The sequence below is a fragment of the Lampetra fluviatilis genome, chromosome 5, assembly GCF_964198595.1.
Source record: "Lampetra fluviatilis chromosome 5, kcLamFluv1.1, whole genome shotgun sequence".
Classification (NCBI taxonomy): domain Eukaryota; kingdom Metazoa; phylum Chordata; class Hyperoartia; order Petromyzontiformes; family Petromyzontidae; genus Lampetra; species Lampetra fluviatilis.
The window spans coordinates 8,699,799-8,715,038 of record NC_136279.1 but is presented as its reverse complement, the minus strand read 5'-3'; the positions used below and the strand labels follow the sequence as shown (position 1 = coordinate 8,715,038).

At 49.6% G+C, this 15,240-nt stretch overlaps 1 protein-coding gene across 2 annotated transcripts in view; it reads right to left on the bottom strand.

Moving 5' to 3' along the window:
* CAD (carbamoyl-phosphate synthetase 2, aspartate transcarbamylase, and dihydroorotase) overlaps window positions 1-14,289 on the bottom strand; it is a 43,707-nt gene extending 29,418 nt beyond the window's left edge. For both annotated transcript variants that reach the window (XM_078856659.1, XM_078856660.1), the window contains exons 1-13: window positions 13,307-14,289; window positions 7,663-7,802; window positions 6,288-6,417; window positions 5,751-5,893; window positions 5,479-5,620; window positions 4,917-5,091; window positions 4,387-4,572; window positions 3,803-3,918; window positions 3,284-3,432; window positions 2,699-2,830; window positions 2,039-2,272; window positions 803-943; window positions 277-357 (exon numbers count right to left, since the gene is read on the bottom strand). In XM_078856659.1, coding sequence (XP_078712785.1) covers window positions 277-357; window positions 803-943; window positions 2,039-2,272; window positions 2,699-2,830; window positions 3,284-3,432; window positions 3,803-3,918; window positions 4,387-4,572; window positions 4,917-5,091; window positions 5,479-5,620; window positions 5,751-5,893; window positions 6,288-6,417; window positions 7,663-7,802; window positions 13,307-13,388 — 1,851 coding nt within the window. In that variant the 5' untranslated portion in view covers window positions 13,389-14,289. The remainder of the gene's footprint in view (window positions 1-276; window positions 358-802; window positions 944-2,038; window positions 2,273-2,698; window positions 2,831-3,283; window positions 3,433-3,802; window positions 3,919-4,386; window positions 4,573-4,916; window positions 5,092-5,478; window positions 5,621-5,750; window positions 5,894-6,287; window positions 6,418-7,662; window positions 7,803-13,306) is intronic.
* Between the last annotated feature and the right edge of the window lie 951 nt (window positions 14,290-15,240).

Below are 15,240 nucleotides of genomic sequence, written 5' to 3'. Positions count from 1 at the left end.
CAATCGAAAGTGTGGCCCTATTTGGCCCATGGTACGGAACAGGTTTTCCCTGCCTCTGGGTCAAAGGAAGGAAGAGGAGCCTGGGGAATTTGTGAGAAGTAAAGATCAGGGGATGATGGGAGAGGTGGTCCGAAAGAGAGCGATCGACAATCAAACAAACGGCGCAGGAGAGACAACTCCGTGTGAGGAGTCCGGACGTGAAATTTAGCGGTGGGTGGGATGCGAGAGGGGAGCGCTGGGACCAAGTGACGCAAGGAGGAGGGAAGGTGGACACACCGTGATGCAGTTGTTGTAGGCATCGCGAACGACCTCATACTCCACCTCCTTCCAGCCCTTGAGAGACTTGTCCACCAGCACCTAAGGACGACGACCGACAGCCACAGCCACGTTTACCAAGTCGAGTGAGGGGGGAAACTTTTAAAACGTGTTCTTGTTTGAAAAGCAAGATATAACCCTGAATGACACAATACACAAGAGCCTAGGTGTGTGGCATGTTGGTGTTGTGTTAGTGGAATTTTGGTAGCATGTTGACGGTGAGTTGGTGACACACTGGTATCACGTTTGTGGTGTGTTCGTGACATTCTAAATGGCAGGTCTGCGATACATTCGTAGCATGTTGTTGGTAAGTGACATGTTGGTGGGCTATGGGTGGCATGTTCATGGGGTGTTGGTGACAAATCAGTGTCACGTTGGTATGCGATAAGTCCGCCGGGTCACGTTGGATGATGTAGTAAGGCACCCCCCTGTACCCCACGCCCCCTATCCCCCCCAACACCCCACCGTCCCCCGCAACCCTCCGCACCTGCGTGGTGTGCGCGAACGCCTGCGTCACCAGCGCCGACAGCTCCTCGGGCCCGTCGGCGAATCCCGAGCCCAGGCCGCCGAGCGCGAAGGCGGCGCGCACGAGCACCGGGTAGCCCAGCTTGTTGGCCGCCGCAAGCGCCTGCCGAGGGAGACACGCGCCCAGCGTCAGCAAGAGGGGTCTTGGGCATACGGCCGTGCTTTAAAAAAATATATCATTTTTATTCAACTGAACGTGAGCCTGCTACACAAAGCACCGATCACAGAACAAAGAAGGGGGGGGCGTAAATCCCACAAGCAAAACCGAGAACGATGCAGCAGGGCTTGTGATGAAGAGAGGTGGATTGGGCTCACTGCTCCACCCAGGTGAGGAGCCTCTAGCAGAAAAGTAAAAGTTTATATGGGTGGGGGGCTGAGGATAAGGCAGAAGATAAGGAACATAAAAACGGATGGGAAAGAGAGGAGGGAGAAGGGAAAGGAGAGAAAATGGGAAAGCATATTGCCGCGCTTTAAATATACAAGACGTGCTGTCGTGGTGGATTGTGGGTAATAAACAATAACTAATAAGCATATATGATTAAATCGCCTGCAACATGCCCAGCAGAGCCTGCATAGTGCTTGGATGGGTGGCCACTGTCCGTAGCAGGTGTTATAGGCAACGGGGCTACGTGGTGGGCAGTGCCGTAAAAATCCGCCGTTGTACTGTAGTTCTACGTGCCCATGTCCATGCTTCTGGCCTTCGCAAACTTGCACTGACCAGCGTGAAGTATCATCTAATTACCCACAACAATGGTGTGGGGAGGTTTCCATCCAGCAATGAATCGAATAAAGGTCTGTACATGTGCTACTGATATCATGTCACGAGTGGAATGTTCTATTCCAGCGGTGGCCAACTGGCGTCTCCCAAGCTGCATGCGGCTCTTTAATCCACCACGTGGCTCTATGGAAGGGGCATCACGTAGAACATACTATCAAGCAAAGAATGTGTCCCATGCTGCCAACATATATATATACACTTGCCTCTTGGCAGAACATGGGTGCTTTTTGGCTCTTGGTCTGTTCCAGGTTTGCCCACCCCCCTGCTCGATTCGGACCTCCCACTGTCAGCGGTGCACTTTCTCGCTGAAAGCACTTTCCCCAACAGTCCATACACGGCTACACGGTGGGGGATCCTTGTCTTCACGAGTGCGCAAGTGTGCCCACGGGTGTGTGCGTGCGCGTGTGCCCACTCCCCCACCTGCTCAATCGAGCAGGCGGCCACGCTGGGCGCCACGTGCTCTCCGATCTCCTCCATCTTCTCGACGAAGCCCTTGCGGTCCTCGGTCATCTCGATGGAGGCGACGGGCGTGCCGAGGACGCGCACGCCATAGCGCTCCAGCACGCCCAGCTTTGACAGCTCCATGCCGCAGTTGAGCGCCGTCTGACCCCCGAAGCTCAGCAGGATGCCGTCCGGTCGCTCGTTCTGGATCACCTGGAGGGGTGAGGCAGGGAGACACACAGGTGGGAAAGGTGGTTGCGGAACGAACGCAGCAACGAGCAGTGGTGAAAGAAGGCTGGGGAGTGAAAGTTGGAGGGGAGGTTGGGGTAGATGTCATGGAGGTGGTTGAGGAGAGGCCATGGAGAGAAGGCCGGGGAGAGAAGATCTGGAGAAGTTGGAGATACATCTCATCAATGGGAACTAAAATTGGGCTGATGGCAATCATACCACTATTTATCTAATCACAAGTTGCTTGTTTTCGTAATCATCATGCGTCAGAATAATTCTAACTTGAGAACCAAAAGTTTTCGTTGCAAGTCATTTGTCAATGTCCATGCCGCAGGTAACATCAAGTAGTACACGTCAATTAAAAACTTCACTGCAAAAAGGATTCCACGTGCGGCGGCGGGCGCCACTAACCTGCGTGACGTACTCGGGCGTGATGGGCAGGAAGTAAACCTTGTCGGCGAGACCCATCGACGTCTGCACGGTGGCGATGTTGGGGTTGATGAGAACTGTTTGAATGTTCTCCTCCTTCAGGGCCTTGATGGCCTGCACGGGCACAGACACAACCAGGGGGGGGCGAGCGACAGAGGGGGGGGCAGTGGTGGTGTCACCGGAATGGCAGCCACAAATATGGCCACAAGCACAGCTAAGACCGTATCCCCAACGGCGACCATATCCGGGATCACAACCATAGACCTGATCACAACCACAACTATGACCACAACCACAACTAGGACCACAAACACAACTACGATCACCAAAGCTGCAATCACAACCGCAATTGTGACCACTGGTTTAGCGACTAATACGACGTGCTCACCCTGTCTGTGTCGGCGCTCGCCCACATATAGCCTTTGCTCACCGTAATTCCTCATCCTCAAGGCTCTAATAAATCTGTGGTCGAGTTCTAAAATCGTGTGGAGTCCTCTACCATGGAAGAGACTGTAAACGAAAGGGTGCGCTCACCAGTGTAGATTCCTCACCACAGGGAGTTCTCACCTGTGAGCCGGAGTAGTCGAACTCCCCGGCCTGGCCGATGGAGAGGCCTCCCGACCCAAGCACCAGCACCTTGACCGGGCGGCCACCCTGAACCCCGCACCCCGTGGGGGTCCCACTCCACGTCAGGTGCTTCGTTAGCCGCTGCTTGACTGCGAATGGGGAAATTAAACACGATTAGACACCGGTTTAAAAAATGAGCCTCGTTAAACCCAAGTACGGTGGATTGGGCCCCGCAGTGGTTAACTCGCTGCGCTGTGAAGCTAGCCACCCGAGTTCCAATGCTGGCCATGGCGGACGTCAGTGGCGAGTGATATCCGAATCGGTTCTGGCCCCCTTCCCCAAGAATCAAACTCAGGTTAGCTGCACGTGAACCCATTATATACAACGTATACAAATCAAAAACGTAATAAAACTGTGATTGATGAACACCGATTTGACGCACGCATCGCGAGCATCGTCAATACCTCTGTTACGCTGTGAACAATGACAGCTGTTTTGTTTTTTAAAAGCAGAACTCACTGGGCGTGACCTGCAGGTCCATGCCAGCCTTGTGGTCACGTGCAGCCTGCAGAAATACGTCAAAGAGGTCTTCGAGGTCTTGAGGCCCTGCCATGTGCTCCGGGTGGAACTGCACGCTGGGGACGTGTACACGGGGGGGGGGGGGACGGGACATCGTGAAGCACCAAGACCGCCTTTGCTACCGCCACGGCCAAAGCAGCCATTACTATTGCTTACCGTGTTGCCACCACTACCCCCCAAGCACCGCTAGCACCTCCACGACAATAGCTGGCACCGCAAATCACTACTGCCAGCACCACTAATACTTCTACGAACAGCAGTGACATCACAACCACTACTACAGCAACACCAACATTGGAACCTCCAGCAGCACCACTGACATCTTTACCAGCAAGTGACAAATGCATTTTTTAAAGCCTAGCTTTTTGTTTTATAAAAAAATAATTGTTAGCATTATCTGCGTTTTTTATTTAAATCCGGGCCAACCCTCCCACCGTATCAGCCCCCTGGCCTTCCGCTCGCTCTGCTCACAGACACGTCGCAGGTGACGCAGGTCGTGAACAGGCACCGGGTCGCGGTGGCACCTGAAAAATGGCAGCGAGTCGTGCACGATGCCTTCGTTGGAGGCGTCGTTGGCGTTGGTAAATAAAGGCGTCCACCCGGGCGGCAGCGACGCGACGTCCACCGCGAAGCCGTGGTTCTGCGACGTGATGAAGCAGCGGCCCGAAGCCTCATGCAGGCACGGCTGGTTGTGGCCGCGATTGCCGTACCTGGCGTTGGTGGAAAGGCGCGGGGATGAACGCAACAACAACCGCCATTCACCAGGATAAACGCAAGCACACTGATACACCAGATACGTGTACACATACAAAGACCTCCCTTAAAGCCTTTAAGAGACGTTTCGGGTAAGTGCAGTTAGCAAGCACCTATGAAGGCTGGCACGGCACATGATGGACACACACACAAAGACAAATGCACACACATATAACATACACAGGTACAAACAACACACACCACACAAGACAGACGCTCAAGACACCCACACACCTCTCAAAGAATTCAGCACCAATGGCAGCGGCGGTGGCAGCAATTACGTGCTCGAACCGGCACTCACTTCATCTTGTGAGTGGTCGCTCCAGCCGCCAGCGCCAGCAGCTGGTGGCCCAGGCAGATGCCGAAGATAGGCGGTGCGCCAGTTTTGCGCGCCAGCACGCCCTTGAGCGCCTCCACCGTGGCGGTGCATTGCGTCGGGTCGCCAGGGCCGTTGCTGACAAACAGCCCATCGAACTCTACGGGGGCAGCAGAGTCGGCGTTAGAGGCATCGGCAACAGCGGCATCAGCAGTTTTGTCAGTAAGAGCATGAGTAGCAACTGTAGCAGCGTCAACAGCAGCAGCACCAGCAACATTATTATCAGCATCAGCACATTGGCAGCAGCGAGAGCACCAGCAGCATCAGAAACATCATTAACAGCAGCAACAGCTAAAGCACCAGCAGCAGCAGAATCAGCATGGACATCAGCGACAGTATAAGCAGCAGCGGCAGAAATGCAATTACAGTACAAGCAGCAACAAAAAGGAAGCGGTAACGTTTCTGGCATCGGTTTTGCTCCAAGACAAAACAACGGTGGCGGCGTCATCCCCGCAGTGGTGCGCACCCTCCCTCGCGGCCCTCTCACCGGCCGAGGAAAGCGACGAGTCCCATGGCACAAGCTGCACGCTGGCACCGCGATCACACAGGCACCGCAGCTGGTTGTACTTGAGGCCGCAGTCGATGACCAGGATGCGAATGTCCCCACCGGGGTTCAGCAGTCGCGGCTCCTGCGGTGAGCAAGTGATTGAACGATTGACTAAGGGTGCAGGTGAGCGGACAATTGAGCAAGATAAGTGGGCGATTGTGTGAGCAAGTGGACAAGCGAGCGGGTGCAGAATTGATTTGCAAGTCGGGCACCTTTATGGACACCTCGGCAACCAGGTTGCGCAGATTGGGGTCCTGCAGCGGCACTGACGTTTCGTCGTCTCCGTCCAGCACGATGCGCCCCAGCAGCGACCCCTTCTCACGGATCAGCTTGGTCAGCGCCCGCGTGTCGATGCCTGCTCGCAGGCAAGGCGAGAGGGGGTCAAAGGCAAGAGGTTATTAAGGGGTTAAAACATCGCCGACTCCAATGTCACGGTCTGGCACTCCCGTCGTGATATTACTGTGAAATCACTCCCATACGTTTACACGCAGCTTCATCACCGTGCCAAAAATAGCATCGAACTAATATTGCATTTCAAGAACTATTTACAAATAGGGGGGCGGGGGAGGGGAAACTAAGAAGAACAACATTGCAGCACATTCCCCCCCAGGATGAAGCAACTGGCGCACAGCACCAACAATGAGCCCCAGGGCATCCACATGGGGGCTGTGGCGCGGGGAGCCCCTTAACCTGCACCACAGCTACAAGATAAGAGCTTTACTATGCGTCTTGGTTCTTATCTCATTTACCTTCGAGTGCGGGGACGTTGTGCTCGCAGAGCCAATCGTGGAGCGACCGCGTGGAGCTCCAATGGCTGTGCTCGCGCGAATACTCGCCGACAACGAGGGCCGCCGCGTGAATACGCGACGACTCGAACCACTGCGACGAGTGGACATGGGGGTGGGGGGGGCGTCGGGGGGGACATTTCAGAGAGGGGAGGGAGCATTTATCGTTACGCAACGTGCATTCGGTGGCCTTTAGTCGCCAGAAAAAGCCTCACCGAGATTCAACTCTTTTTCAGGAGGGTGTTGCTACACTGGGATGTTTGTTACAGAGTGCATGGTTTCGTGTGGGAGGAAACCCGAGGACCTGGTGACAACCCATCGCGAATACGAGGAGGGTAACACTAAAAACTCCACACAAATGGATTAAATCCTGGCAACCGAATTGGCCAAGCCTACAACATCTGGTACAGGCAGTCCCCAACTTTTATGACACAATGCATTCATGGAAACCTCATCATAAATCAGATCCTATTTTGCAATAGACAGTATAAACAGGAGAAACATCACTTGCCGATGTGTTTTTCCTTTCATCAGCCATATTTAACAAGGTTTATTATTTAAAAAGGTAAAAATCCACATAAACACTTTAGAATAACAAAAGCTCCACGCCAAGTCACACCGGAAACCAGACTGACTCTTTTAAAATGTGTTTGGAGTCATGTAAAATCAAGTTTCTGCATTGTAAATCGATTCATGGTGGCATTATATAAATGTCGTAAATGTGGATCGTTGCAAATTGGACTGTCGTAAGCCAGAGACTGCCAGGTATTCTCAAGACAGACAGAACAAATTATACAAACAAAAGTCAATCCTGAAAACTGTATTGTTTTCAAATCACGACATTTCACTGAACTACGGGTGGTGGGGTGGGTAAGTCGATACACTTCCAATGCTCTGGCTGTTTGTGCAAAAAATAACAACGTAATGGGATGGATAACACTGTAGTTGGTTAATGTACTAAAGAAAAAAAAACACACCAAAACTTTACAATGTACATGAGGTACAGAGCTCACATCTCTTAACATTGGCTTCTCTCCAGGGCTTCAGCCAATGAGCATTTTGCCTGGGACATGAACTGTGAAGGAATCTGGCCAACAGTGGCAGACAGATAAGGCTCATGTCTAACAACAGGCTCCCACAAAGCCAAGTGTTATGTAGGAGCTTAAACATTCGTGCTCAGTTAGCCGTGGCCCATCTACATACTGCCAAGGGGAGACCAGTGTTATTTGGGTCTTAAATGTTTTCAAGGGCTCATCAGTCAGCTGCGCTCAAATACAGTGTTTTACGGGACTTCACAATCATTGGGACTCATCAGTGAGGCAGCAGCCCACAGCGTCACCTTGCTCAGGCCGAAGTTGCTGTCGCTATCGGCAGGCACGCCGTAGTTGCCGATGTGCGGATAGGTGAGCACTAGGATCTGGGAGCAGTAGGAGGGGTCTGTGAGTGCCTCCGGGTAGCCCACCATGCCCGTCTGGAACACTTGGGTATACACAGACACACGCACAAAGACAATGATTATCCGTGTAGCTTTTAACTACGCACACGCATGAATACTCTCTCACACGCACATGCATGAATGCACAATTGTATGCACAAAGATCAAAGATACCCCAGTATAGCCTTTAACAGACTGTTGAGTACAGGGCTGTTAGCGAGGATTTGTTAAAGACGGTTCAACCCTTTAGCAGGGGTGGTGTGGCTATGCCCGGCTATTTGTCTACCTAGTGTTGATGTGCATCACACACAATGCCAGGTAAGGCTGAGTTGACTTAGGCGACCCACAAAACCAATTAATATATGGATTGGCACATATGCAGTTGTGGCCAAAAATCTAACTCGGGTCGCCAGGTTCGTAGTGTGATGCTGTAACCGCTGCATCAGTTTCCCCAACACACACACAGACTCGGGGTTCTCAAGTTGTAACGAGTTTATGGCCTCAACTCATTTACCAAAAATTGCACACGCAAAAACAGTCTTAAATGAGGCTTTTCACTTCATTCAATCGTACAGTGGTAATTTCCAATTATATTTCTCAAAGAAGGTAGTGGACTGCTTGCTGCAACAGCTCTGAATGGAAATGTCTTCTTATCAAGACATTAAGCCAATAATTAGAAACAAATTTAAGCTCGATAATTTTTTCAAGGTGTACGAAGTACAGATGTGTCAAAAATGTCAAAATGAAGGTGGCCGAGCACAAGTGGTCATTCATTACAGGTTCAACAATTTACACACTCACAAATTGTACGAAACCGTCACGCATCAGGGCAGTTCCTTCCCTGACGTGACTTCCAGCTCTAACCGTTGAAAGTTCTGCATTGCATTGCTTAACTTGGCGGTCAAGAGCTCATCGCTGCCAAGTCAACAGTCTCATCAGCACCATCATCATATATCTGCCTTTATGTCATGTCCTTGATCGCCGATGTCTCTGGAACCTGCCCTCCCTCCTCCATCCTTGCACACGTGACCAACCCATTGCAACCTTGGAAAAAATAACTGAACATTTCCTGCCATGAAACTCCCAGGGTCATCCACATGCATCTGTTTTGTTATGCACATTGCCAATTAAACACACAAATTCGTGTACCGCTGCCACATCATCAATTCCCTCGGAGCCATGTGATGAGGGGGCACGGGACCCATCCCTCACCAAGGCCATGAGCTCCGTGGTGAGGGAAGCTCACCTTGAAACCCCAGTGTCCAGCCTCAGTGGCCCAACACTGCCAAGAGATGCAATGCTCCTCCATTGCAAAGGCCTAGTTAGCAATGTCATTTTAAGTTGCAATCTGCACAGTTAAGGGAACTGGACTCTTTAATAGGCTTCATAATAAGTGTTTTTTGGTTAGATCGCGTAAATATAAATGCGTCGTTAAACCCGCCACCACCCGACAACCAATTAGGTAGGTTTGTCATGTAAACAAGACGTGTCAATCCGTTACGAGTTCAGCACTTCGGTGTGTTGGAGAGTAAACCCACCACATTTGCAATTCGAGTACGACGTTTCTCCGGTAATTACGACCAGCCTCATCAGGCAACAGCCAGAGTTGTGGAGGTATCCTGCTGTTTTGGTCTTAAATAGAGGAAGTTAATGTTGGCTGCTCATAGTTAGTCCCCATCGGTGGCGGGTTCAACACCACATTATATTACGCGATCTAACCCAAAAAACCCTCTATTATGGATGTTGGTCTGGAAAGCCGACGTGTTAAACTTTAACATGCTTCTTAAATAATCAACAGACAAGGATCCACTTTCTTGCTGAAACATAACATTTAACAATGTTTTCAGAAGCATTTGTTTAACTAGGAAAACTTCGTGGTTGTATCCATATAATGCGTGCCAGTTTTCTTTGTTCTTTCTTTGTTTCTTTGTTCTGTGAAAGATTTGTTGCATTTGTCATACGTCCTCGTAATTGACACCACATTGTGGTTACTATTCAATGATAAGTTTATTTTTGACTCATTGCTATCGTAACTTAAAACGTTTCCAATTATTTATTTGTCTTGAATGATTACCATTGGAATAATTCCACACAATATTAACATAACTTGATGAAGCTGCTTTTGATTAAACTGCCTTTGTTTGTAAAAATTTAAACAATCTGACATTGTACGATGTTTTCCTGTTTAATATTTTACCCCAGTCTCTGCCAAAATGGGTCACAAAGTCACCTATTTCCCCCGCTTACCCAACTATCTATCTACCCACAGATGTTGCCTACCTGTCCACCCCACCTACCTACCCACCCACTTACTCACCCATTTACATATCTACCCACTCACTCACATATTTTATCCACCTACCTAACTGGACACTACTCACAGTTGGTGGGCAGGTGGTTGGTAAGGTGTCTCATCTACTCACAACATTACTGGTTGAACTGCAAGTTCGTTTAATCGCTCTGCAACTCCCCTAGAATGCACTGCCGTGAGTCACAGAGTTGCGGTGGTGTCAAACACCCCATGAAAAGATTTTGAGAGCAGGGCAGCCAGGCGGGAGGGGCCAGCCCTATGCCTTGGGCAACAAATCTTGCAATGCCTCGCTCTCGACTGGCCCATCCCTCTCCATCCTGTTTGCGAACCGGTCAGTTGGCAGGGGCGGAAAGCTGTGCAAGAAAGTGATAGTCTTTTTTTGCCAGTTACTGCCACATTTCAAAACCGTCTATATGTTTGCGATTGTGCAGACATGAATAAGAGCAACATCATCACAGCAGTTGATAGAATATATAGCTGCTGATGATGGCGTTTAATTGGCTCGCATTCTAGCAGGTATGCAGCATGTGCCACAAAGTATTTTGTCTTCCCTTTTTTAATCAGCTTTACATTGTGCATTTGCAAATAGCTATTCGGTAAAATCTATAACTCCCCATTTCCACTCGGTCAAATGCCTTTCATAGACTCGGCATAATGGTAATTGACAGCTGGCGATGGCTTGAAGAGGCCTTCATCCAGTGGTGGATAGACAATGGCTGATCGTGATGACAAGCTCAAGCAGATCGATTTTTATGGTGGCACAACCAATTCCTGTCCAGACTACACATTTACAATGACTAGTGTTGTAAAGAGGGTAAACTACTGAAGAGAAAAGTAGAGAAAATTCGTTTTTCACCAATCTCTAACCATTTCTTTATCGTAACCACCATGGCATATGAGGCTTTTCTACAGGGCAGTTTGTTTTTATTTTACAAGCAAAACATACCAAATGGTCCAAAAATGATATCATAGGACCGCCTGAAAAACAAATCTTGTGCCTCATTAAGGCTTTCCTGGGAAAGTTAAATTCAGGAAATTATGATCATAATAATCTCCTAACAGCACCCCTACCACTAGCAAACCAATCCTATCCACCTGCAGATCTGTACCATCCTACCACATTTACTTGTTCGGGCTCTATGTACCGACTAACACAATTTAATCTTTCCAAAACACTCATAATAATGAGCTTTATCCAAAAGAGTCAGGAGCACTCTTTGTCATTAAAATAATGAGTTTCTATCACAAACCCTTAACCCATCACTTTCCGTTCATGAAGACCCAAACCCCGTAAGCCATAATCTTTCTAAAGGTCAATTGTCCAAAAATCAATATTCACTATTCTTCTTATCAAGTGAAAAGCAAAATTGTCCCGCAGCTCGGATGAACATTTGGGTAGCACTAATCTCCATCGAGCGGAAATTCCACATTCCAATGTCAGAGGCCAGTAGGTATAGGACTTTATTTAACAATTCATGAGAAATGATGGGTTGTGTTGATCCCCCCCCTCCCCATCGAGATTTGGAGTTAAAGCAGGCTAACTGTAATTCTCTTGAGTGACAAAGAAGCGTTCCATTTCTTTGTCTTTAGGTAACCTTTGTTGTTCTTCATCTACATATGTAGGGTACATTGTATTTGATCGACTACGAATTCCTTTCCGAGCCATTGTCTTGTTAATATCTCAAAATTCCTTTGTTGTGGCGTGTCGAGTTGTAGCACGTGCTGGGTAGATGTTTTCAGAACGTGAGATTCACGTGCAGCGAAATCGTAAGGACCTCATTGGGAGGCTACACTGCAGCGCAACAGCAAAAACCTACCAACTTACACTTGCAGTAAGTAACAAAGCCATTCTGTGCAAAAAGTTGCAGGCAGGCTGTCCAAACTTCGTCTCGGCGTTGTGCGTGCAAAAAGCACGAACCTTAAATAATCTCGAAAAACAGTTAAATAATATGCAAGTAACACCTATTACGGAATTGTGTAAAATTGTTAAAGGCCAAACAAGCCCTCGGGATTTGCAAATTATTCCCAGTTCAATTCCTGGCCACGGTCAATTCGCAACTGATGACAGTATGTACGGTCAAACAATCCCCAAAGGGGTCTGTGTGGCAATTACCGTGCGAGGAATCTGGGCAAAGTAAAGTTCACAATCTGTGGCGATCAGAGAAGTACTGGCATGCAGACAACTGCACGAGATAATTCACGGTAAAGTATTACACTTTTAACCAATGTTGTCCATTTGTTGTTCCATGAATGTCATCAGAACATCAAAAATGTTCCAACAACGGAACCGGAGACAATTATTAACGAGGAAATGGAATTAAAGAATTAATGTAAAATGAGCCAGGGTGCACACAAATATTTAAAGTAAATAGTAAAACAGAATCCTTTGTTGTTCCGACTCAAAACACTCCCGCACAAGGTCTCAGACGAGAACACGTGGGTACTCTCGTGCATTTTACACCTCATCAAAATCGCACAAACAGCATTTCAGTGTTACCGCATGTGCACACACAACAAAAGACCCCCTCCCCGTATAGAATGACCAGCCGGTTAGTGCAAGTGCTGTTTGCGAGCACCTATTAAGGGCCGGCACAGCGCACGAGGGGGTGGGTGGCTAGCACCACGGCCGGCAGCCTATGACTCCCCAGCGGCGATTTTTACGACACACCGCACCAGCAGGCACTCGTTTGAGGCCGAGTCGACCCAGGGGTGGCCCAGAACCGGTGCAGATAATCGTCACTGGTGGGACTCGAACTCGGGCCGCCGGGTTCGTAGCGCAGCGCGCTTAACCCGGACACGACGAGGAGGCAGTGGTGGTGGTGTCAGTGGTGGTGGCAGTGGTGGTGGTGGCAGTGGTGGCGGTGTGGTCGAAACCACCACGCGCCCGGCCGCCTTTGTCTCCCAATGCTAATTAATTCAGAAGGTGCTCAGTGCAGAGACCCAACACAGGTTCGGATGCCACGCGTGCAACGACCACCCGCGGCAAGGTATCGGACCGTCGTCAGTGGAACTTACGTTAAAAACCCCATTGTATCAATCCACTGCTGGATGAAAATTGACTCATGGTTGCGTCGGTGAGGGTTGCCATACTTCACCACGCTCGCCAATGCGGGCGGGTGATGCCACCCCTCGTATGGCACTTCACGCAAGTAACACACAATCGCTAACTTGTGTACAATTCAATTGGGGTGGTGTGGTATGTGTGTGTGGGGAAACACAAAAACAGCATTCACCCACCGACTTCTCCCGCCACACTCCTGGAGGCCCCGAAGAGCTTCCCCGGCAGGGCAGTGCCATCCTCCAGGTACAGCGTGGCCATGGCTCCCACTCCTCCTCCTGATCACTCTCGCGACAGACCACCGCCTTTTCCCTGCGCCTCTTTGCCCCTTCTGCCCCTCTCTCTCTCCCCTCTCTCGAGTCCCACACCAATGCCGCCCTCCCCCCGCTTCCTCTGCTTTTCCACCTCCTTGCTAACGAATGCGGGACAAAGCCCCTCACCTATCGATGCCTTGACCAGCTACGATCTTCCACCACCACCACCCCCTGGGCTTTGCAATGCTGCCCACACACACTGCTGCCCACCAGCTCCCCCACACACACACAATGCTGCTCACACACACACACTGCTGCCCACCCACACACACTGCTGCCCACCAGCTCACACACACACACAATTCTGCTCACACACACACACAAAGCTACCCACACACACAATGCTGCCCACACAATGCTGCCCACACACACACAATGCTGCCCACCCGCTCTCCCACACACACACAATGCTGCCCACACGCACACTATAACACCTCTCTCTAGCCCCAACCTGCCCCTTGCTTCGCCTTGCTCTCACCGGCCTTGCCCCCTCTATCTCTCTCTGTGCCCCTGCAAGTCGAATCTAGCAGCAGCAGCGGTGGTTGTTGTTGCCCCTCGCCGTCTCCCTCCACGTGGGTCGTCGTCCTCCGCCTCCTCCTCGATTATCGGCGATGAAACTCGCGCCTCTCAAATGTATCTCCTTTTTAAACTATTACAAAATACTCCCTGGGGGGGGTGTTTCTTCTCTCTCTTTGAGAACGAATGTTACCAGACGCAATACGGCGCCCTGATATTTTTTTAAAGCCTCGCATAAAGTAGGAAAATAAAAGTTTGTGCTATTTCGTGTCGAATATTAAAACGGAGCAGAGCGCGTCGGTCGGGCAGCAGCACCGGCTCAGCCGTTGCACACGAATGAATCGCTGTTTGTAAAGCGCAGTGCAGATAAGCGCAGCGTGACGTAACCGCGATGATGGGCGTTTATAATCCGTAGAGCGGATAAGGCGGCGTGACGTCACGCTTCGCGAAGGCCCCGCCCCCCTAAGCCCCGCCCACCCAAGGTGTTTAAGAATTCGCAGTGCGGATAAGAGCGCGGTGCCACCGCCGCCTTTGGAAGCCGGCGGCCCCACGTGTTTTTGGGTACGTGTACAATTCATAGTGTTGATAAGCGCCTTGCGCTATAACTTTTCTCTGGATTAAAAAAAGACGCTCGAAGATAATAACCAAAAAGATCCTACATGATATCGCTTACTAGCGGGAAGTGCCCGGCGTTGGGCGAGGGAAAAATATATTTCAAAACTTGTCTTAAAAACATAGCATCCACATATACAAGTACTAAGCTATTGTGAGAGCCCGGCGTTCCGTTTTGTCTGTCCATCAACACAATTACAAGAGGCTGGAAGAAGTCCTGAATCAAAAAGTTATAGAAAGTGGCGGGTAAATAGTTGATATAAAAGATTTCCGAAAATTGTCGACCCCCCCTCGAAAAATATGTTTTACCCCCCCCCCCATAGGCATATATTCCTACACATCATACATACTATAGTCAGTAGTGTCTAGTGACTCTATAGTAATATCTGACTCTACAGTAGTATCTACTGACTGCATAGTAATAGCTATTGACCCTACAGTAGTAACTACTGACTTTACAGGAGTATATACTGACTCTATAGTAGTATCTGCTGACTCTATAGTAGTATCTGCTGACTACAGTAGTAACTACTAACTCTACAGTAGTATCTACTGACAGTAGTATCTGCAGACTCGATAATAGTATATATTGATTCTATAGCAGTAGCTACTATCACTACAGTAGTATATTACTGGCTGTAGTAGTAATAGAGTGTTATGTTTAGCCGATG